The 17,355-nt window shown below is 43.6% G+C and overlaps 1 protein-coding gene across 1 annotated transcript; it reads left to right on the top strand.

Annotated features, from left to right (window-relative positions):
• Positions 1-464: 464 nt before the first annotated feature.
• Positions 465-17,151, top strand: apcdd1l (adenomatosis polyposis coli down-regulated 1-like). The gene is made up of 4 exons (XM_080462467.1): positions 465-851; positions 14,122-14,311; positions 14,968-15,487; positions 16,262-17,151. The coding sequence occupies exons 1-4, from the start codon at positions 767-769 to the stop codon at positions 17,024-17,026; spliced, it is 1,560 nt and encodes a 519-aa protein (XP_080318593.1). The 5' UTR covers positions 465-766; the 3' UTR covers positions 17,027-17,151.
• The last annotated feature ends 204 nt before the right edge of the window (positions 17,152-17,355 follow it).

Raw genomic sequence — 17,355 nt, 5'->3', positions numbered from 1 at the left:
TTTTCATTCTTTTATACCACTGCCCTTTTTGCACCTTGCTCTGAAAGCTCAGAGCAGCCTTAAGTTGTTCAAATACACCTCTTCTCCAAAACACTGAAACTTTCTCTTTCTGTGCCCTCCCTCCATCTCTCTTTCTCTCTCTCCCCAGTCCCTCCTCTCAGCTCAAAACCATAAGAGCTCAACAGGAGCCCCCCCCCCCCCCCCCCCCCCCAACACACACACACACACACACACACACACACACACACACACACACACACACACACACACACAAGATCGTCGTATGCATGCGCACACACTGGCTGCACATGCATCGGGTGGAACAGATCCACAGTGCTGCACAGTAGTGAGGCAGCGGTGTGTAATTGAGAAAGAGGGGAGTGGAACGAGAGAGAGAGAGAGAGAGAGAGAGAGAGAGAGAGAGAGAGAGAGAGAGAGAGAATTCACCCTCCCTCTCCTCTGCTAGAGGAGAGCACCAGAGTGGACCAGTTGCATGAACGAGGAGTCTCAAGTGAGAACTTTTAATCAGACCATGGAAAGCAAGAAGTGGAGGTAGAAGAAAGGGAAGAACAAGAGGGGAGGAAAAGAAACTCCCCACTGGCTGAACTGGAGACCAGAGATTCGTCTGAGGGATTACTGGACACTTCATATGTGAGCTCTTGTCATGGTGTTTCCCTCCACGATCATCTCTTGTTGACCGGAGTCTCTCTGTGTTTTGGATTTCCCGCGGATCAAAGTTTGTTTTCGGAGCTGGCAGAGTGAGTGAATGAAGTGCACAGAAGCAGGAAGCATGTCAAACGGACGCTTCAGTCACCTGTTGAGGGGAGTGTGGCTGCTGTGGCTCTGGCAAGGTGAGTGCGCGCTCTGACCTCTGCACGTCTTATTCCATTGCTTGATTTTGATTAAAATGCTCAACATAAATGCAAACTTTGAAATACTGGTTTGCCCACAATGACTTAGCGACTCCAAAAGATACCAGTCAAATTGCCATTCCACTTTTCAAGTTGTTACTTTTTAAATTGAAGAATAATTCACTGTAATGTACATTCGGCTTTTAGAGGCTGATCTTGAAAGGTGGCGGACAATTTCCTCCAAATAATTCGACAGGGTTTTGTTTAGTTTTTTTTCCGCACTATGAAAACAATGAGATAAATGCTCTCTCATGTGAGAAATCAGCTGAACACTCGGGGATTTAGCTTAGGGAACACATGGCAGGACACAAAAGACATGAAGGAAGAGATTATCAAAGACAAACTCACAATTAAGGGGGGGGGGGGGGGGGGGGGGGGGGGGGGTCATTATGTGATTTGTCACAATTCAAATGGTTTGCCAAGTTCAACATGTGGATCACCACTTTGAAAAACAAAAACACAACCTGTGCTGACATTAGACTCATGAATAGCCGGTCTGTGTGTCCGCCCCCCCCGCCTCCTCTCCCGTGTGTCTTCAAACCGTCAGGCGGATCTGCGGCCACTGGAGGAGTCTTTAAAAAAAACTAAGAGGGGGGGGGGGGGGTTCTGGCTGGTGCCTTCAAACAATGGTTCCCTCGAAGCGGGGGAGCGTGGCCCTGGAACTAATGTTGCCATTACGTTAATGGTTAGAATAACAGGAGACAGCCATTACTGACCCTACCCCAGGCTGCTGTGCAGAGCTGATCGTCCAATTGCCGCGGCCTCGAACGTGGAGGCGCAGCATTTTGGCTATCAGGGCCGGTTAGTGTGATGAGGAGGAGGAGGAGCGGGAGGAGGAGGAGGAGGAGGAGGAGGCATCTGTCGGGCTCTAATCATCAGTGCCAGCCTCCCTCCTCCCCTCCTGTCTGTCCATACCTTCCTGCTCCAGTGGCAGACTGGTATCTGTAAACCGCGCTGCTCTTGACAACTCAAGTTTAACGGAGGAGACAGGCGAGTTGAGTCACTGGCTCGAAAAGAGACGGCTTAGATGATGCAGAAAACTGATTTGAAGGTGGTTCCAGGCACCGCCGACATGAAAGTGCGATTGTATAGACAACAAATTTCACACTGAGCATTGTTGACAGGCGTAATCTCACTTATGTGACGAGAAATCTTTCTTTTTGTGTAAGATAATAGTTCACTCTTATAAACATTTCCATAATGAGTTTGAGAAACTTGGCTTGTGATTACCTGGACGCACTTTTTAAGGTTCGAGTTTCTTAAACATACATTAAAAAGTAAACAAATGTTTGCTGATTTATGGGGCCTGCTGGACTCTCACATGAAAGGATTTCATCGATAACCTTCAGAACCAAAGTGATCCGCTTGAAAGGAGTTTCATGTGCCAACTTTTTAATCAATTTTATTTAAGTTAAAGCTGAGGTGCAGCACTGTTCATGCTCCAAGTATGTGACGGCGTCACCGGCCGGATCTTCAGAGCCGTCTCCGAATGGAGTTTTTCAATTGAGGTGAAACCGATATAATCTCGGCTTCAAAACATCATTGAACCATCAACTTTGCATGTCCACTATCTGCCTGGGCCGTCCACCAAGAGGAGACGCCACAATGAATGTCAGGTGGCGTTATAACTAAGACTCCTCCTCCCCGTTATCTGACAGCTCAGAATCCGGCGCTCGACTCCAAACTGGTGCTCAATGGAGTTTAAACAGGAGAAGCAGCTGATGAAACGGAGGAGCCGGAGGAAGTGTTGGCTTGAACGGGCAGCAGTGTGTGTGTGTGTGTGTGTGTGTGTGTGTGTGTGTGTGTGTGTGTGTGTGTGTGTGTGTGTGTGTGTGTGTGTGTGTGTGTGTGTGTGTACGGGAGCCAGAGTTTGCTCGCCACAGCGAAGCTGGCAGCAGCAGTGTCCGCTGGGCAAACCCCTGCAGATCCCTTGTCTAAATAAACGAGGCGGGCGGATTAAGCAGCTTACGCTGTGATGAAAAGACAACAGTAGTCGTCCTTGCGCTGCCCCGGGGACAGAGGGGATACTCCTGGTATTAGAGGGCCACGATGAAACGTTGGGGTTAAAGCCCAAAGAAGGAAGAGGGGACTCGAGGTTAGGATAACACACCGGACCCCATGCTCTAAATCAACCTGACCTCCTCCTGACTTTGGTGACAATAGTGGAGAGAGAAGCAGGGGCGCTGCTGCAAGAAAGCCTCAGTCCAGTAGAATTTACTTCACACTGGTGACCTTTCAGTCTCTGGGGCTGTTCCAATGTTATTCACAGTGTTAGGATTAAACGTATAAATTCACTTGTAACAGCTTTTAATCCTAGAATTTAGGAGGCACCTCTGCAACAACAACTACCGCTTTTAGTTTAGTGCAGGTCGATAAAATTGTTTAAAGGAGACATATCATGCTTTTAAATCCTTCCTTTTTACATATAAATCATACAGTTGTGGTCTATATAAAGCGGAACTGCAATGCTTGGGTCTGAATTCCTCATTATTAGAGCTCCACAGGCCCCTTTTCAACCACTTTTCTGATGCGCTTCTGAGAGCAACTCGTTTTGGGGCGGTCTCTTCAAATGCAAATGAGACACTTCATACCCCGCCTCCTCTCCAGGTTGCAGAGGTGACACTCGGTTCAACGTCACCCTGTTCGGCCATCTTTGTAGTTTGATAGAACAGATACAATTATCTAGCGGCGCAGAAACTTTATATTCACACATTATTTACAAAATGTCAACAACGGAAGATTTGTCCATCCAGCCATACATGTTGGAGCCAGAGTCGGACCCGGCGGAGCGAGATGAAAATGACGATGATGCACCTTCAGAACAACGTCTTCATATGGATGTAACGCAATGGTGTGTTACTATATTTACACTAACTTCTCCATCCATGCCCACTACTACAATACTGCCTGTATTACAACGACTATTTAACACAGAAGTTACATTATAATCTAAAACGAGCACACAGCGCTAACATATGAAGACGGTGCAACTGCTAATGCTAACAAAACAATGACAGGGACGTCTTATCATCACACTTTTTAGCGTTATATACAGCTTACCGAAGTGCTCTGTTCGTCGTCTCCATAGATAGAAGGAACTGACCGCTCAATCAGACCAAGTCTTTCGGCAAATCCTTCTTTATACTGGCGGAGGTTGCTGAAGCAGTCGTCCTTAAAGTGATTCGCGCACACAAAAATGACCTTACCCACAGATGTGGGTACATTTCTGTGAAAAATAAAACTCAACCAGGCACTTGGAAAAGGTTCTGATGCTGGGAGACGGTGTAACGAAGCTTGTGGGTGACTACATCCAACAACCGAACATTTCCACTTATCCTCTCGTAACTTCGGTTGGACTACAAAATCGCAGCGAGAAACAAAAATGGCGGATTGCTCGAAATGTCGATGTCCTAATTTGGCAGTTCCGCTGAGAATACTGTGACGTCATTGTTCAAAAAACGTAATAGAGAATAGAAAATCGAAACCGATCGCAAAATATGACCAAAACAGAATATAAAGATATCAACGGAGCACCTGAAGAGAGTACTTTGAACTTTTCTGTACTTCTAAACACTCTAAATATACAACAAAATGCATTTAAGGGCTAAAAAAGTGGATTTAGCATGATATGTCCCCTTTAAGATTATTTAGATTAAGAAAATAGAAAAATAAGAAAAGCAACTTGTCACACTGAATACCTGTACCATGTTTAAACAGTACAGTAACGTCCATGATTCATTTTTGTGGCTACTTTTACTTTTGTGTATGCGGTGTGTTTTTCATTCACATATTGTGCCGGAGTGCCGCTTGTAGAAAGCAGAGGAAGTTATGTTTATTACTGCATTTACTTTGCAAGCGAGGCATGTCAGTGAAATCCACCATCTATAGAGTTGAATCACAAAGATTTTTGTTTTTTTCTCCACACATTTCTGTGATTAAAGTCACCTGTTGACATATCAAAACAGCACAAAGGGTAGTTTTCCTGTATCAGTGTACTCAACCATTGTCTGGGTTTGTTCCTCTTTATGTACTAAAGGTATTTAGTCAGGCTCAGGAAAAGATCCTTGACTGTTTTCCAATAAACAGGTTTGTTACGAATCGTAATAATGTAATAATATAGCATGCTGCTATTTCCCAAGACAAAAGTCCTGTGTTTGAGCCCCACGTTTCCGTAAGTATTCCAGCATTTTGCAAAGAATCTGGCATGTGATGCAAATCACAAGACAAGAGTCGACGTCGGATATAATGTATTGCATTTTGTTTTCATTTCAAGCTTCCTGGAAAAACCCACCATCAACATCAAACATCCCACAGTGCCATGTTTTGAGAAATCTAAGGCGTTAACCACGATGCGACATAGCTGTAATCAGCAATTAACTAACTCTGCAAGGAAAGAGGTTGGTGAGGGGAAAAGTCTATCAAAGCGGCTCCCAGCATTCGCTCATGTGACAAACAAGCAATCAGCATTTCAGTCAGCGGAATTAAATTCATCCATCCATCGGATGTGAAGTCCACTGTACGTGTGAGAAAAAGTAAAATAGCAAGTAACTTGACCAGTGTGCATTAAGTAACAGTGACTATAGTTACGGGACTGAACACTGAATCAGAGTGTTGTTATAAACAATGACTAGTTGTGTTAGAAGCTGCATTTTGGCTTCACATCTGAATAAAGTGACCAATAAATCAACAGGAAAATGAAGAAAATGTTTTTTTGTTTTGTTTTATTCATTTTTCTGCTGCGGTCAGTAAGATATTCACTCCCTGTTACTTTTCTGAGAAGACAAATATCAAGAATCCATTCAATTACTTGTTTCTCTTTCAAGAGGGGATTGCGTCTAATACTGTCATCAAAGCAAAGAAAATACATTTATCTATAAAAATGTGGGCAATTTGAGAAACCGAGGCTGGTATTTGGGTGTAGACCAAGATAAATCTGAAGGGCTATGAAAATAAAAATGACTATGAACAGAAGAAAGAAACTTTTTGAAGTAAATACTCTTTTGGTTATTATGAAAAATGTGAGGACATGTGCAGCGTGCGATGATGAGTATTCAGCACGCACTATCCAAAATCTGGAGGAGAGCTCAGTGATTCAAAGGGGTAAAAAAAAAAAAGCAGTTGTCAACTGTGAATAATGTGCAGCAGTCGCCTAAGTATGTGCAGTGAACAGGACTTCTGAGCTGCTGTGGCATTGTAACACTTCTGCTCAGAGAAGTGCACACATGCACCTCACCAATCTTGTCACCGTGGCGCATGAAGACGCCCCTGCCCTCCCACCTCCGCCCCTCACCCCGCTGACCGACTTCATCCACCTCATCAACCACTGACACAGAGAAAGTAAAAAAAAAAAAAAAAAAAAGGGAACAAGAAAGACAGAAAAGACGAGAGAGATCTGAGATCCATCCAGGATAAATGAGGCGTAAACATCATGGCTTTTTTCACGAGGGGAGGGGGAGTCGAAATCAGGAAAGGAGGGGGGCAGGAGGGCACCTCGGGGACATGGTGGAGAGCTTTGCTTCTGCAGCACTGAGCCACAGAGAAATGAGAAAGCGACTTAACAGGACACTTGGGGTAGCCACATTGAATAAAAAAAAATTATAAAAACAGCGTGAGGATGTAGTAAAAAAAAAGAAGGAAACACACGAGGAAGCTGTTAAAATGCTGTAAAGTAGAAGGATTGGTGCTGCTTTGCCACCATGCCAGAGCGCCGACAAAATAGATATTTTCTCTCACCTTCGCCTCCTGCGCTTTGGCAGCGTTAATAATTTTCTATACAAAGCTTCAACAGAAGCAGCCACGAAGCAAACAAAGGTGTCTCTCTCTAATGAAAGAGGCACGTGGTCGACTCCCCACAAGTCCTGAATCAAAAGTGTCTGGGCCTGCTTCTTGTTTTCACAGGATAGCTGCAAATAAAGAGGTACATAAAACTGTATTTTGACTGCGGCTGTGCGGATGAGACGTGAGAGAGGAGAGAGACGGCTGCCAAAACCTAATCACAAACACAAACAAACAAACAGAGGGCGGCCTGGAGGTCTGTTATAAATGGTGTCCCTTCTGCAGGAGGCTGCGGATCAATGTCCGCAGTGTGCTTTTGTGACCCCGGTTCCGCGTGTGTGTGTGTGTGTGTGTGTGTGTGTGTGTGTGTGTGTGTGTGTGTGTGTGTGTGTGTGTGTGTGTGTGTGTGTGTGTGTGTGTGTGTGTGTGTGTGTGTGTGTGTGTGTGTGTGTGTGTGTGTGTGTGTGTGTTGGATGAGCACAGGTAGATTACCTTGGCTGCTCATCAGTGGGATGCAGCGGGGTGCGTGTGTGTGTGTGTGTGTGTGTGTGTGTGTGTGTGTGTGTGTGTGTGTGTGTGTGTGTGTGTGTGTGTGTGTGTGTGGTGGTGGAGGGGGGGGGTCGGTGATGACAGACTCAGCGTCCAGACCACACGCATCTCGCAGGCTGCTGCACTGACCCCTGGTGGCAGAATTGTGACACTGCAAGAGAACAAGACAGAGGATGACAGTTGCCTCCGTCTGTATGTAGTTGAGTTGTGAGACTGTATGTGGTGTCTGTGGTGTGTTGTGCAGCTGGTCCTGATAACGAAAAGTAGGAGGATCAAGAGGAAAAGTAGATTTGACTCTGTCAGTTTTTAACTTGATTCATCTCACTGACTGTCAGTGTATCAGAGGGTCTGGTCCATTAGTCACAATGCTGTCGAGCAAGCGCGTCAAACAGGTTCATTCTGGCCTTGAAGATCTTGCAAAGTCTAGCAATTTCTCAAAGAAATTTCATAAAATTAGAAATATTTTTCAATACAGTAAACCACTGTTTTTAATTCATTCACAGTGCTGTAGCATAATTCTTAAAGACATACATATAAAATTTCTCGAATGTCCAGTTCTATGTCTGGAAAAGGTTGTTTTATTACTCCTCATACAGTAAATATTGAAAATATATATATAAAAAAACCACATATGTTCCTAGTGTAATCAAGCATAATTTATCTTGAGTGCATCAGTCAGTAATGAAATGTGTCAGTTATGTTCAATTGCCCAGATGTTTGTAGTGGACTTTGCACTGAATAAAATATGGTACTTCTTGTAGCCGAGTTGTGAGATAGGTTGAGTAAAGTATGAAAACCATTTAACGTATTGGCTGAGGCCAGGTCTAGTGTCCTGTATTGTTTTTAAAAGCAAAATCTAATCATTCAATATCAAAATGTGGTCACTCTGATACCAATAGCATTAGAATGTAAAAACATGCAGCATCAGAAATGGTCTGTCCAGGTTTTTGTCAGGATAAAGTTTGAAGAAACACAGTGCAGCGTGTATGAATTCAGGTATTTCAGCTGACTTGTTGAGCCTCAATGAACCAGAAACTCAAGTCATACACTGTAAGACTTAGTCTGACTAAATTTAAAGACAAAATCCATGAATAGGGACATGATTTCCTGACCTTCCCTGTATTTTGCGCCAGAAGACGTCACTCAAAATGGCCTAATGTGGAATTTACATTGTTGTAAAGAGCTATTTATTATTCAAACTGAAACTCTTTCATAATGTAATATTGCACTGAATCAAATGGAAACTTTTGAATTTTCTTTGTTTTAATTTCAGCACAGTCAAAGCCATAATTACATATGATATGATATATTTTGTATTGTATTTTTGTAGGAACCAATGGCACTATCAAAAAACAACATTGTTTGAATGTATTTTGTTTAGATTGTTTTTATAGCTTTGACCAAATGATTTTCTCCACACACAAAAAAAGGAAAAGTATTTACTGAGTGGTCGTTTTTTACTGTCCTTGCCTAACAATATATTATATTACTTGAAAATTATGCTTACGTTATCATTGTCATTCCAAGCTATTCCAAGACTTTTTTTTATTATTATTATTTTGTGGCTTCTTTGAAACAGAATAAAACCTTACAATGTTATAAATGGAAGTACTCTGTTAGAGTGGTAATGAGTTAAATTACCAAGAATTACACATGTTGAACAGTTAAAGGTTTCAAGACTTCATTAAATTGGAGAAATATCTTGAGATTTATGAAAAATACTGTGCACTGTTATTACCACATCATAAACATATGCATATACAGCACATATACTCAAAACTCAGGTCAGCTTTTGAATCATATATTCTACCACAATCATCAATTTACCTTAGTTAGGTTATAAGAAACACCAAAAAAAATGTGCATGTTACCAAATATGGTCACTCGCCCAATGAAGGGTTGAGCACAAAATACAAACATGACTTCCTCTATTAATAAAGCCTTTCGAGAATTAAATAAAATGTGGAAAGTACAATAGGAATTTTGACTAAAACATGATACATCACAGATAACTGTGTTATTATCCCGAATACATGCATTGCAGCAAGAATATCTACGTTACTTCTTTTTTCCAATACATTTCACTAAAGAAAAGGTTTTTCTTAACATGGACCTTGTAAATTGTGGATTCGATCTTCACTTACACTTATTGTGGCGTAAATCAAAAGAGCTGAATAAGGACTTTGAAAAAGCAAAACTCATAGTCTGAGTTGTTCTGTAGATACACATCATATTTACCCCCCCCCCCCCCCCATCAAAAAAAAAAGAATGCTTGTTCAACTCAACGACCTGATTCTAAGCTCTGCTCCAGGACCTCTGGCTGAAATGAATGTGTCATCACTGACGTCTGCAGGAATCTGTTGAAAACCCATCAGTGTGCATCCCGTGTGTTGGAGTCAGGAAAATGAAAAACAAGCCATGAAGTAGATATTCAAGTTCTTAAATCTTTGTCTAAACTACATTAAATGTAGATTTTTTCATTTTTAATTGTGCACCTCACTCTTCACTGTGACAGGGAGGCTCTAAGAGTGGGAAGCTTTAGGGCCCATAGTGGAAAAATAAATCAGCGGTAACATTGTGGTGTAAAACTAATGACATATGACTGCCTGCGTAGGAAGCGAATCAACTAAAATAGTCCCCCATCCCCTCCAAATTGGGATGGGGGTCGAATATTATCATATGTAATACAACATCACCTCACTTGTGGTCAGAACAAACTCTTTTGTAGAAGAATACTTAAAAGCCCACGATGAGCAATTTTGTTTTACTAAGCTCCGCTTTTATGAGCACTCCTAGTAAACGCAACCATATGCCACATTGGAAAGAGATCCAAGAGAGGGAGAGGGGGCTGAATGACAAGTGACCTCAAGAAACACTCTATAGAAATGCTTTGGCAAAAACAGGAACTCAAATATAGCAGCCCAAAACGAGTCCACATCACACACACAGACACACACACACACACGGACACACACATACACACACACACTGACTTTGGCCTATGTGTCTGTTCATTGTGCCGTGTGAGAGGAACATGTTGCACGCAGCTATGAAGTCTGGATAACACGAAACAGACCGATGGTACAACTTGTAAAGAAGCCGTGGAAATTAATTCATCCTGATTAGTGTTTCTGCTCCGCGTTCCTTTGAGCGATTGCAGCCCGGGCCCGACGGAGCGGCGTTCCTCACCTGCAAGAGCTGCGGTGACACTGCGCCATAAACAAACACACGTCGCCACACCGGGTGGAAACTGCAAACACGTTTCGATGCCCTGTGACAGCACAGACACGCATTAATCTCATCGACACGTTGACAAGCCGCTGGATGGAGAAGAAAAGTGCTTTGAGTTTCGAGTCCAGCTTTGTGGTCTGTGACTGTGCAGTTCAAATAATGTGTGTGTGTGTGTGTGTCAGGTGGACGGAGGCTGGGAAATGATGGAGCCGCACACATGTCTGCGGTTGTGGTCAGCATGTGTGAAGCTTTCCAAGAGCAAAGGGAACGAAAAAAATATATATATCCTCCATCTGACACTAACAAGGTTAATAAATGCTGATTGGTCAGCCGCCATCTTGGAGCGTCTCACAGAAAAACTAACAACGCACACTTTCCGTCCAGACGTACCCATTTTCCCTTCACGCTTCAGCCCCTCGGCTGCGAGAGGGAGCTCACAGATCTGTGGTTGGGGGCGAATCGTAAAGCTCGCCCTCTCCCCCACCGGAGGCTCAACAGGTGACGATCTCCCAGAGTGCATCTGGAAGTCTGATGGGAGAGAAGCGGAGTGAGGTTACACCCTCAAAGCTGCTTACCACAGTTGACCCGGAGAAATCTGAGCAAGTGGGAGAAAGAATGTGAAAGCTGTGGGGATAAAATGGAGGAAAAGGGGGGATTGGAGAGGAGGGGGAAAGAAAGAGAGAGAGAGAGAGAAGTGATACTGGATACACTCCTTTAAATCAGAAGTCTGACAGATGCGGAAATACGCTTAAAGCAAAAAGTCAGATGAGAAGAGCAAGAGCGTGAACTCAGTGAGGCTCCGTCTGAAGGAAACAAGAAACACGACCAACATATTTACAACTAACTTGGACCAACGAGAGAAGAATTAAAGCTTGGCAAGTGTAGGAAATTGCAAATTTCCATGATTTCCATATTGCGATTTCCATTATTCGCGCATTGCAGATCAGTAAATCGCACCCATCCTCCAAAAGTGCCAGATATTCAGTATGGTTATGTTATATGAAGTCAATACTGTTAATGCTTTAAGTTCATGTTAATACTTCAAGTTAACAATCATAAGGACGTTTTACAAGAAATCTCTTCAGATCCTGGGAACAATAGAATTTTTTGGCCTGTCGGGACACAAGTGATATAATAAATACACATGTGGCATTTGAAACAAACTAGGCAGAATTGAACTGGACCAGAAATTAGATGATTTAATCCTCTTTTAGTTTTTATGTGTATAGATATCCTCCCATCCTATGCCACCACAAACCAAACTGGGTTTGTTGATGTGTTCACTGCAACCAATGAAGCAGTTATTTCTAGCTGTATCATTGTTTACAAGGAATTCTGTTGAATTGGGACTTTTTATTTTTGCCAAACTGATGATGCTTCAGAGAAGCTGGAACCACGTCGTGTCCAAGTGATTTCTGCCCATGAAACAAGAAGACCGAGAGAAATTATCAAGGATTTTTTAAAAGAATGTCTCCTGATATGTATTACTCTACGTTACGCTACATTAGCTATAGTGCTAATGCTACATTTTAACAGGCTATGGCTAGGTAAACCTGCACAGCAAAACAAAACAAAATCAAATAAGTTACAGCTTCCATGTCTGCAGGAGAGTCACGGACAGTTGGCACAGAGACGAGGCTTTATCCGGTCAGATAAATGGAGTAAAAATAGACTTCTCTGCTCCTCGAGAGCAATTTCTGTGTTTAGCAGGCCAGCTGCACTGCCGGTGGGAGGGTGACTGTGATTGGTCAATACTCTCTATGAGGCAGCAGAGGGCTCGATTTGTGATTCGTTTGTTAGAGCAAGAAATGGGGTTTCATTCCCGGGTATGGTGCACATATTACTGTAAAAAAAAAAAAAACATGAGGAAGTGAATTTTTCAGAATATGGCCTCTTTAACAGTACGGGATGTTGGAGGGAGATTTGAAAAAGATGTATTTACTTTCTCTGCTCATTGTATATGACTGGCCTGCTAGATTCAGCAATAATTAAACTCTCCTGCCTCTTTGGTCACCAGTAAAAAGAGCACAAACAGAAAGTTGATCCAATCCCACTGAAATCATTTTATGACCAAAATAAGAGAGAAAATGTTCCAAACTACAAAATCTAGGAAAACTCAACCGAAGACCTGAAGTCAAAACAAAAACTTGGAACTTCAGCAGAATTCTTGATGTACTAATTCGTTTATGTGGAACCGTGGTTATCAGCAATTATGTCTCACATGTTAATGTTTCTGCCAACATTTAATTTGAGCTGGGCTCCCGGACTATAATAATAAATAGAATATACTGTAAGGAGCTGTCAGTGTGTCAGATTGCACACTGTGATATGCAGATTCTCTCTTGTTTGTACACTTTGACTCAAAATCACATGAACACACTGCACTTACAGAAGCCACATTTAATTAATTTGATGTATAAATTTGCCTCCTATAATACATGGTGCATTAAGCATAATTGACAATCTAGGAAAGTGAGTCTGAGAGAAACTCTGTGAGAAATCGTCCCTTTGTGCTCTGACATTTGCAATGTGGGGATGAAACTGAAGCTGTAATTTTCACACACACAAATATTCTCGCATTGTTCAGATGGACTGCGGTTTGTTTCCTCACGTTGCAGCCATGAGGTGAAATCAGAAAATCCTTTTGTTTCGTCTGAAACTGGAGCCGGCGTCCCTCGGCCTTGTTGTGTCAACAACACACATAACCCTCCATCTTTCACAAAGTGCTGATGTGCACAGTGAACGCCCACAGTTTGTGTGATTGTTAGTTTGTTTGCACGTGTCAGGATGCTCATGTGTGAATCCACACACATTGTTGTGCTTGTGCGAGGTTTTCACCATGTTGTTTCACCAAGTGTCTCTGTTTATTTCATCGGTTACGCGATCAGGCAGCTTTGTACCCTTCAATCGAAGAAACCAATTATGATCACTGGTTGTCTTGGATAACGTCTCAAGATAAAAATGTGAAACACGGGCGCCGTAAAAAGAAAGAAACAACACATACATCACTCAAAAAGGAGCAAAAAAAAAAACCCGCAGTTGTGATGAATGCGGACAGCCTGCAGACTAATAAATGTTTGAGAGAATAATGCTCTCATTCGGATTAACTGTCAGAGTTTGGGGAAAGTTAAATAAGATCATTCATCATCATAGCTGTTTTTCTTCATCATGTTATCAACAGATGGATTCAGCTCGTCAGACTCCCGCTGTCAGTAACTCGTAGGATGTTTTACCTCACCGATAGAAATGCACATACTCAGCCTCCTCATCTCGTCACACACCTCATCTGTCTGGACTAAGTGGAAAAAAAAAAAAAACGAGGCTTGTGTGTTGCAGCTGTCGACTGATTGGAGCCACAAGCCAAAACCTGGTGTCCCAGGCTGCTTCACAGCCATGTATGGTTTCTATATCACCCACTCAGTGCTCATTACGTGGGAAATTTCACAAAATCGCAGCCCCCAAATTGTGTTTGGACATGTGAATATTCCCTCTTGCCTATTATTTCCTCATTTTGTGAGGATGGAGAATTGTTTCTCATCTCCTTCACATGACCCGGACCTGCCTGGAAATGTTCCCTGACATGTAACAAAGCCTCTGGTGTTTTCTGACTGGATAACAGGGGTTATTTACTCACGGACTGTCTGCTTCTCCGCAGCTGTGTCTGTGGTTGGAACTGGAAGTAAAATGTGGGAGGTACCCACAGGTCCCTTCACTTTCTCCTCTTCCTCGAACCTGAGTGAGGGTCTTCACTGGGAGCCCCACTGCCAGTACCACCACCTACAGGACAGGGCGAGGATCACGGCGCATGTGCCCCCGAGGCTGGACGGCACCTGGGTGTCAACAAGGTACGTTTTCATATTGCTGAAGCAGTGACAATGAGTTTACTCTCTGAAACATGACGCATGGAAATAACCTTTGACCGAATGACTTTGCATTAGGGATAAAAAAAAACAAAAAAACTGATGTACTGCAGTGGCGCAACCAATTTAGGAAGGTAGCATTACCCTGGTTCTTTTGTCTCGATAATCATCCAAATTAAACTCAAGCTCCAATTACAACCAGTGGATCTGAAATGCTGATGCATTAATAATCTTCCTAAACGTAACTGAGCTTTAACATCCTCTACAAGCCTTCCACTAGAATTGCGAGCTGCTGGAAAGTCTGAGAAAGAATAGTTTGCAGGAGTAAGATCCTAAAAATGAGTTAGTTTGTGTTCAACATGTTGGTATATTTGTTTATGATTAAACAGAAAAATCAGTCACGGTTCCTCAATTAGAAACTAGTAAGCAAACAGTGATATACTATAGAAATATATGATTACACACAAATGTATTGCATTTTTATTGCACTTTTCTATGATAGCATTTGTAATTTCACCGGGACCATAGGGACGTGACATCTAGTCTGACTGATGTTAATTAAAAACATTTATGAGAACTCAACCATGATGAGGACATCTCTTTCGATCTGCTACGACTAACTTTCCACCCTCCATGTTCAGATGTGAAGTTCGGCCCGGTCCTGAGTTTCTCACCCGCTCCTACACCTTCCACCCGAGCCGACACTTCCAGGCCCTGCAGCACTACTACACCGACAGCAGCTGCGAGGATCCTTCCTACTCACTGATGGTCCGGGGGAAGATCCGTCCACGCAAGGCCTCCTGGATCACCCGCGGCGGCACCGAAGCCGAGCACCACCTGAACAAGGTGGGAATCGTGGTGCACAGCCTGGCAGCTAAGCAGAGGCTGACCTCTAGGCTGCCCCCTACCTGTGCGAGTCTGAGCCTGGGCCGAGCGGTGCCAGGGAAGCTGTACGAGCTGTACAACACCCGAGCGGGGAGGGGGTGTCTGTTGGCCCTGGGTTTCTCCATGATGGAGCTGGATCTGGTACGGGTGGAGACACAGCACCACGATAATGGAGGGAAGGTCCAGGAGCTGTTCCTGGGAGACATCCACACTGACTGGACCCAGAGGACTCAGCACAGACCTACCGGGTACCAGCAGCCCCTGCAGAACGCCATGGTGAGACACGGCAGTGTAGTTTTTGTTCCCAGTGTTGACCCAAAATACCCTGTAAGATTTAAAAGGGCTTGTATTACATTGTTTGGCCACTGAGCAGCGGACGGAAGTTTCACAACCTGGCCTGAGGGCACTTTTTTAACAGTAGAAGAATGTACTGAAGCTTCTCCTCCCAACTCTACATTTTTCTTCATTTTATTGAGACCCAGAATGGCCAGATTACTTTATTTTTTTATAAAAAGTATATTACAAACATATGAAAGGTAGACCAAACACAAATTTCTTCACTTTGTATTTATATAAAACATACTTATTAAGTCTATCATCACATATGACACTTTCTTACAAACCTAATCTATACAGTACGGGCTAATTTCATGCAGCAGGCGGAGGCATTGCGCTGTTCAGCTGTCCACGAATGTGCAACCTCACACCTACGTCAGTACAAAGTGCTTTAATTTCGGTGCCCAAACTTTAATCATTACAAGAATTGTTTTTGTGATTGCAGGAAAATCTCTCATATTTCCTTTACTTACCCTGAAAACCTTTTGTTTATTTTCATGAAACTCTTCACTGCAAAGAAATGATAAATAATTGTGCACTGACATTACTGACACCGACCATGTTTTCTGTAATGCTGGCTTGTGCAAGAAAACCGGCCTGTTTTTGCTAATAATTTAGTATTGAGGTTCTTTTAACTAAATTAAACCCTTAAGACAGACTGATGTAATGATTGGATTTGGTTGTAATACGTGTCATCTCTTCCTCTGTCCGCAGCATCATGTCCACCCCTGTCCCATCTGCGCTCTGGTGTATCGCTCCTCAGAGCAGCGTCCCCCAGTGTTGCCTCGCAGCCCTGCAGCTTCTCTTTCTTTAGCTGGTCGATGGGTCAGCCAGCATTGTGAGACCCGTCCTACCGTTCTCTTCGTCACTCGTGACTTCACCTTCGACCCCGACCAGCACGCCTGGGAGGGGGTCTATCGGCACTACAGCGACCCCTCCTGCTCCCAGCCTACATTCACCTTGAGCGCCTCGGGCCACTACGCTCAGGGAAACCCCTCCATCAAACTCTCGGGAGCCTCTGAGTTTGTCTTCAAGGTAACCCAGGTGAGAGTCACTGCCATGGACGGGCCCACAGTCAAGCTGCTGAATGGCACGAGGCCTGGAAAGTGTGGTCAGGCTGGAAGGTGGGCGGTCGGTGTGGAGCAGGACTTGACCCCCACGGACGGGTGCACCGTGCTGGGCATCAAGCTGCCACATAAGGAGTACGAGCTCTTCAAGATGGGTTTCGATCACAGGAAACATCCACTACTGTTCATCGGCGACAGGCCGACCGACGGCTCCAGTCCCGACCGACCGACGAGGCGACCCACCTCATTTCAGGCTCCCATGGTGCTTTGCAGTGGAGGAGCCACGCGTCCCTCTCACACAGGTTTCAACAGCAGGCAGGTGCAGCTCGCCGCCAGAGGGACGGGGACGCTGGCGTGGCTGGGGCTTGTGGTTTTTATGAGCGCGCTATGCAGCTCGCTCTCTGTTTTTTAGAGACGATGTTCACAAATCTAACCGGTTCCACAGCTGAAGTCAGTGATGGACTTTGTTTTCCGGCGGCTGTCTTTCACTTTCCCCACAGAAAAGAATAAACATGAGACATTCAAAAGAACATTTTTATATATATATATACAGTATATATATATATATATTATATATATATATATGGCCTTCAGATGATGCCTGTCGGTTCTCTTTAATAACTCAATTCAGTTCTTTTTCTACTTAAAACTTCTCTGTATATAAACCACCAACATATAAAAGTGCCACAGTGTCATCAGGTACATGTATATTCTTTTGAACCACGTGTAAGAAGATGTTGT

Source organism: Lipophrys pholis (genome assembly GCF_963383615.2).
Source record: "Lipophrys pholis genome assembly, chromosome: 4".
NCBI classification, from domain to species: Eukaryota; Metazoa; Chordata; class Actinopteri; order Blenniiformes; family Blenniidae; genus Lipophrys; species Lipophrys pholis.
The sequence above is the reverse complement of the archived record's forward strand: the minus strand, read 5'-3'. Positions and strand labels throughout refer to the sequence as shown.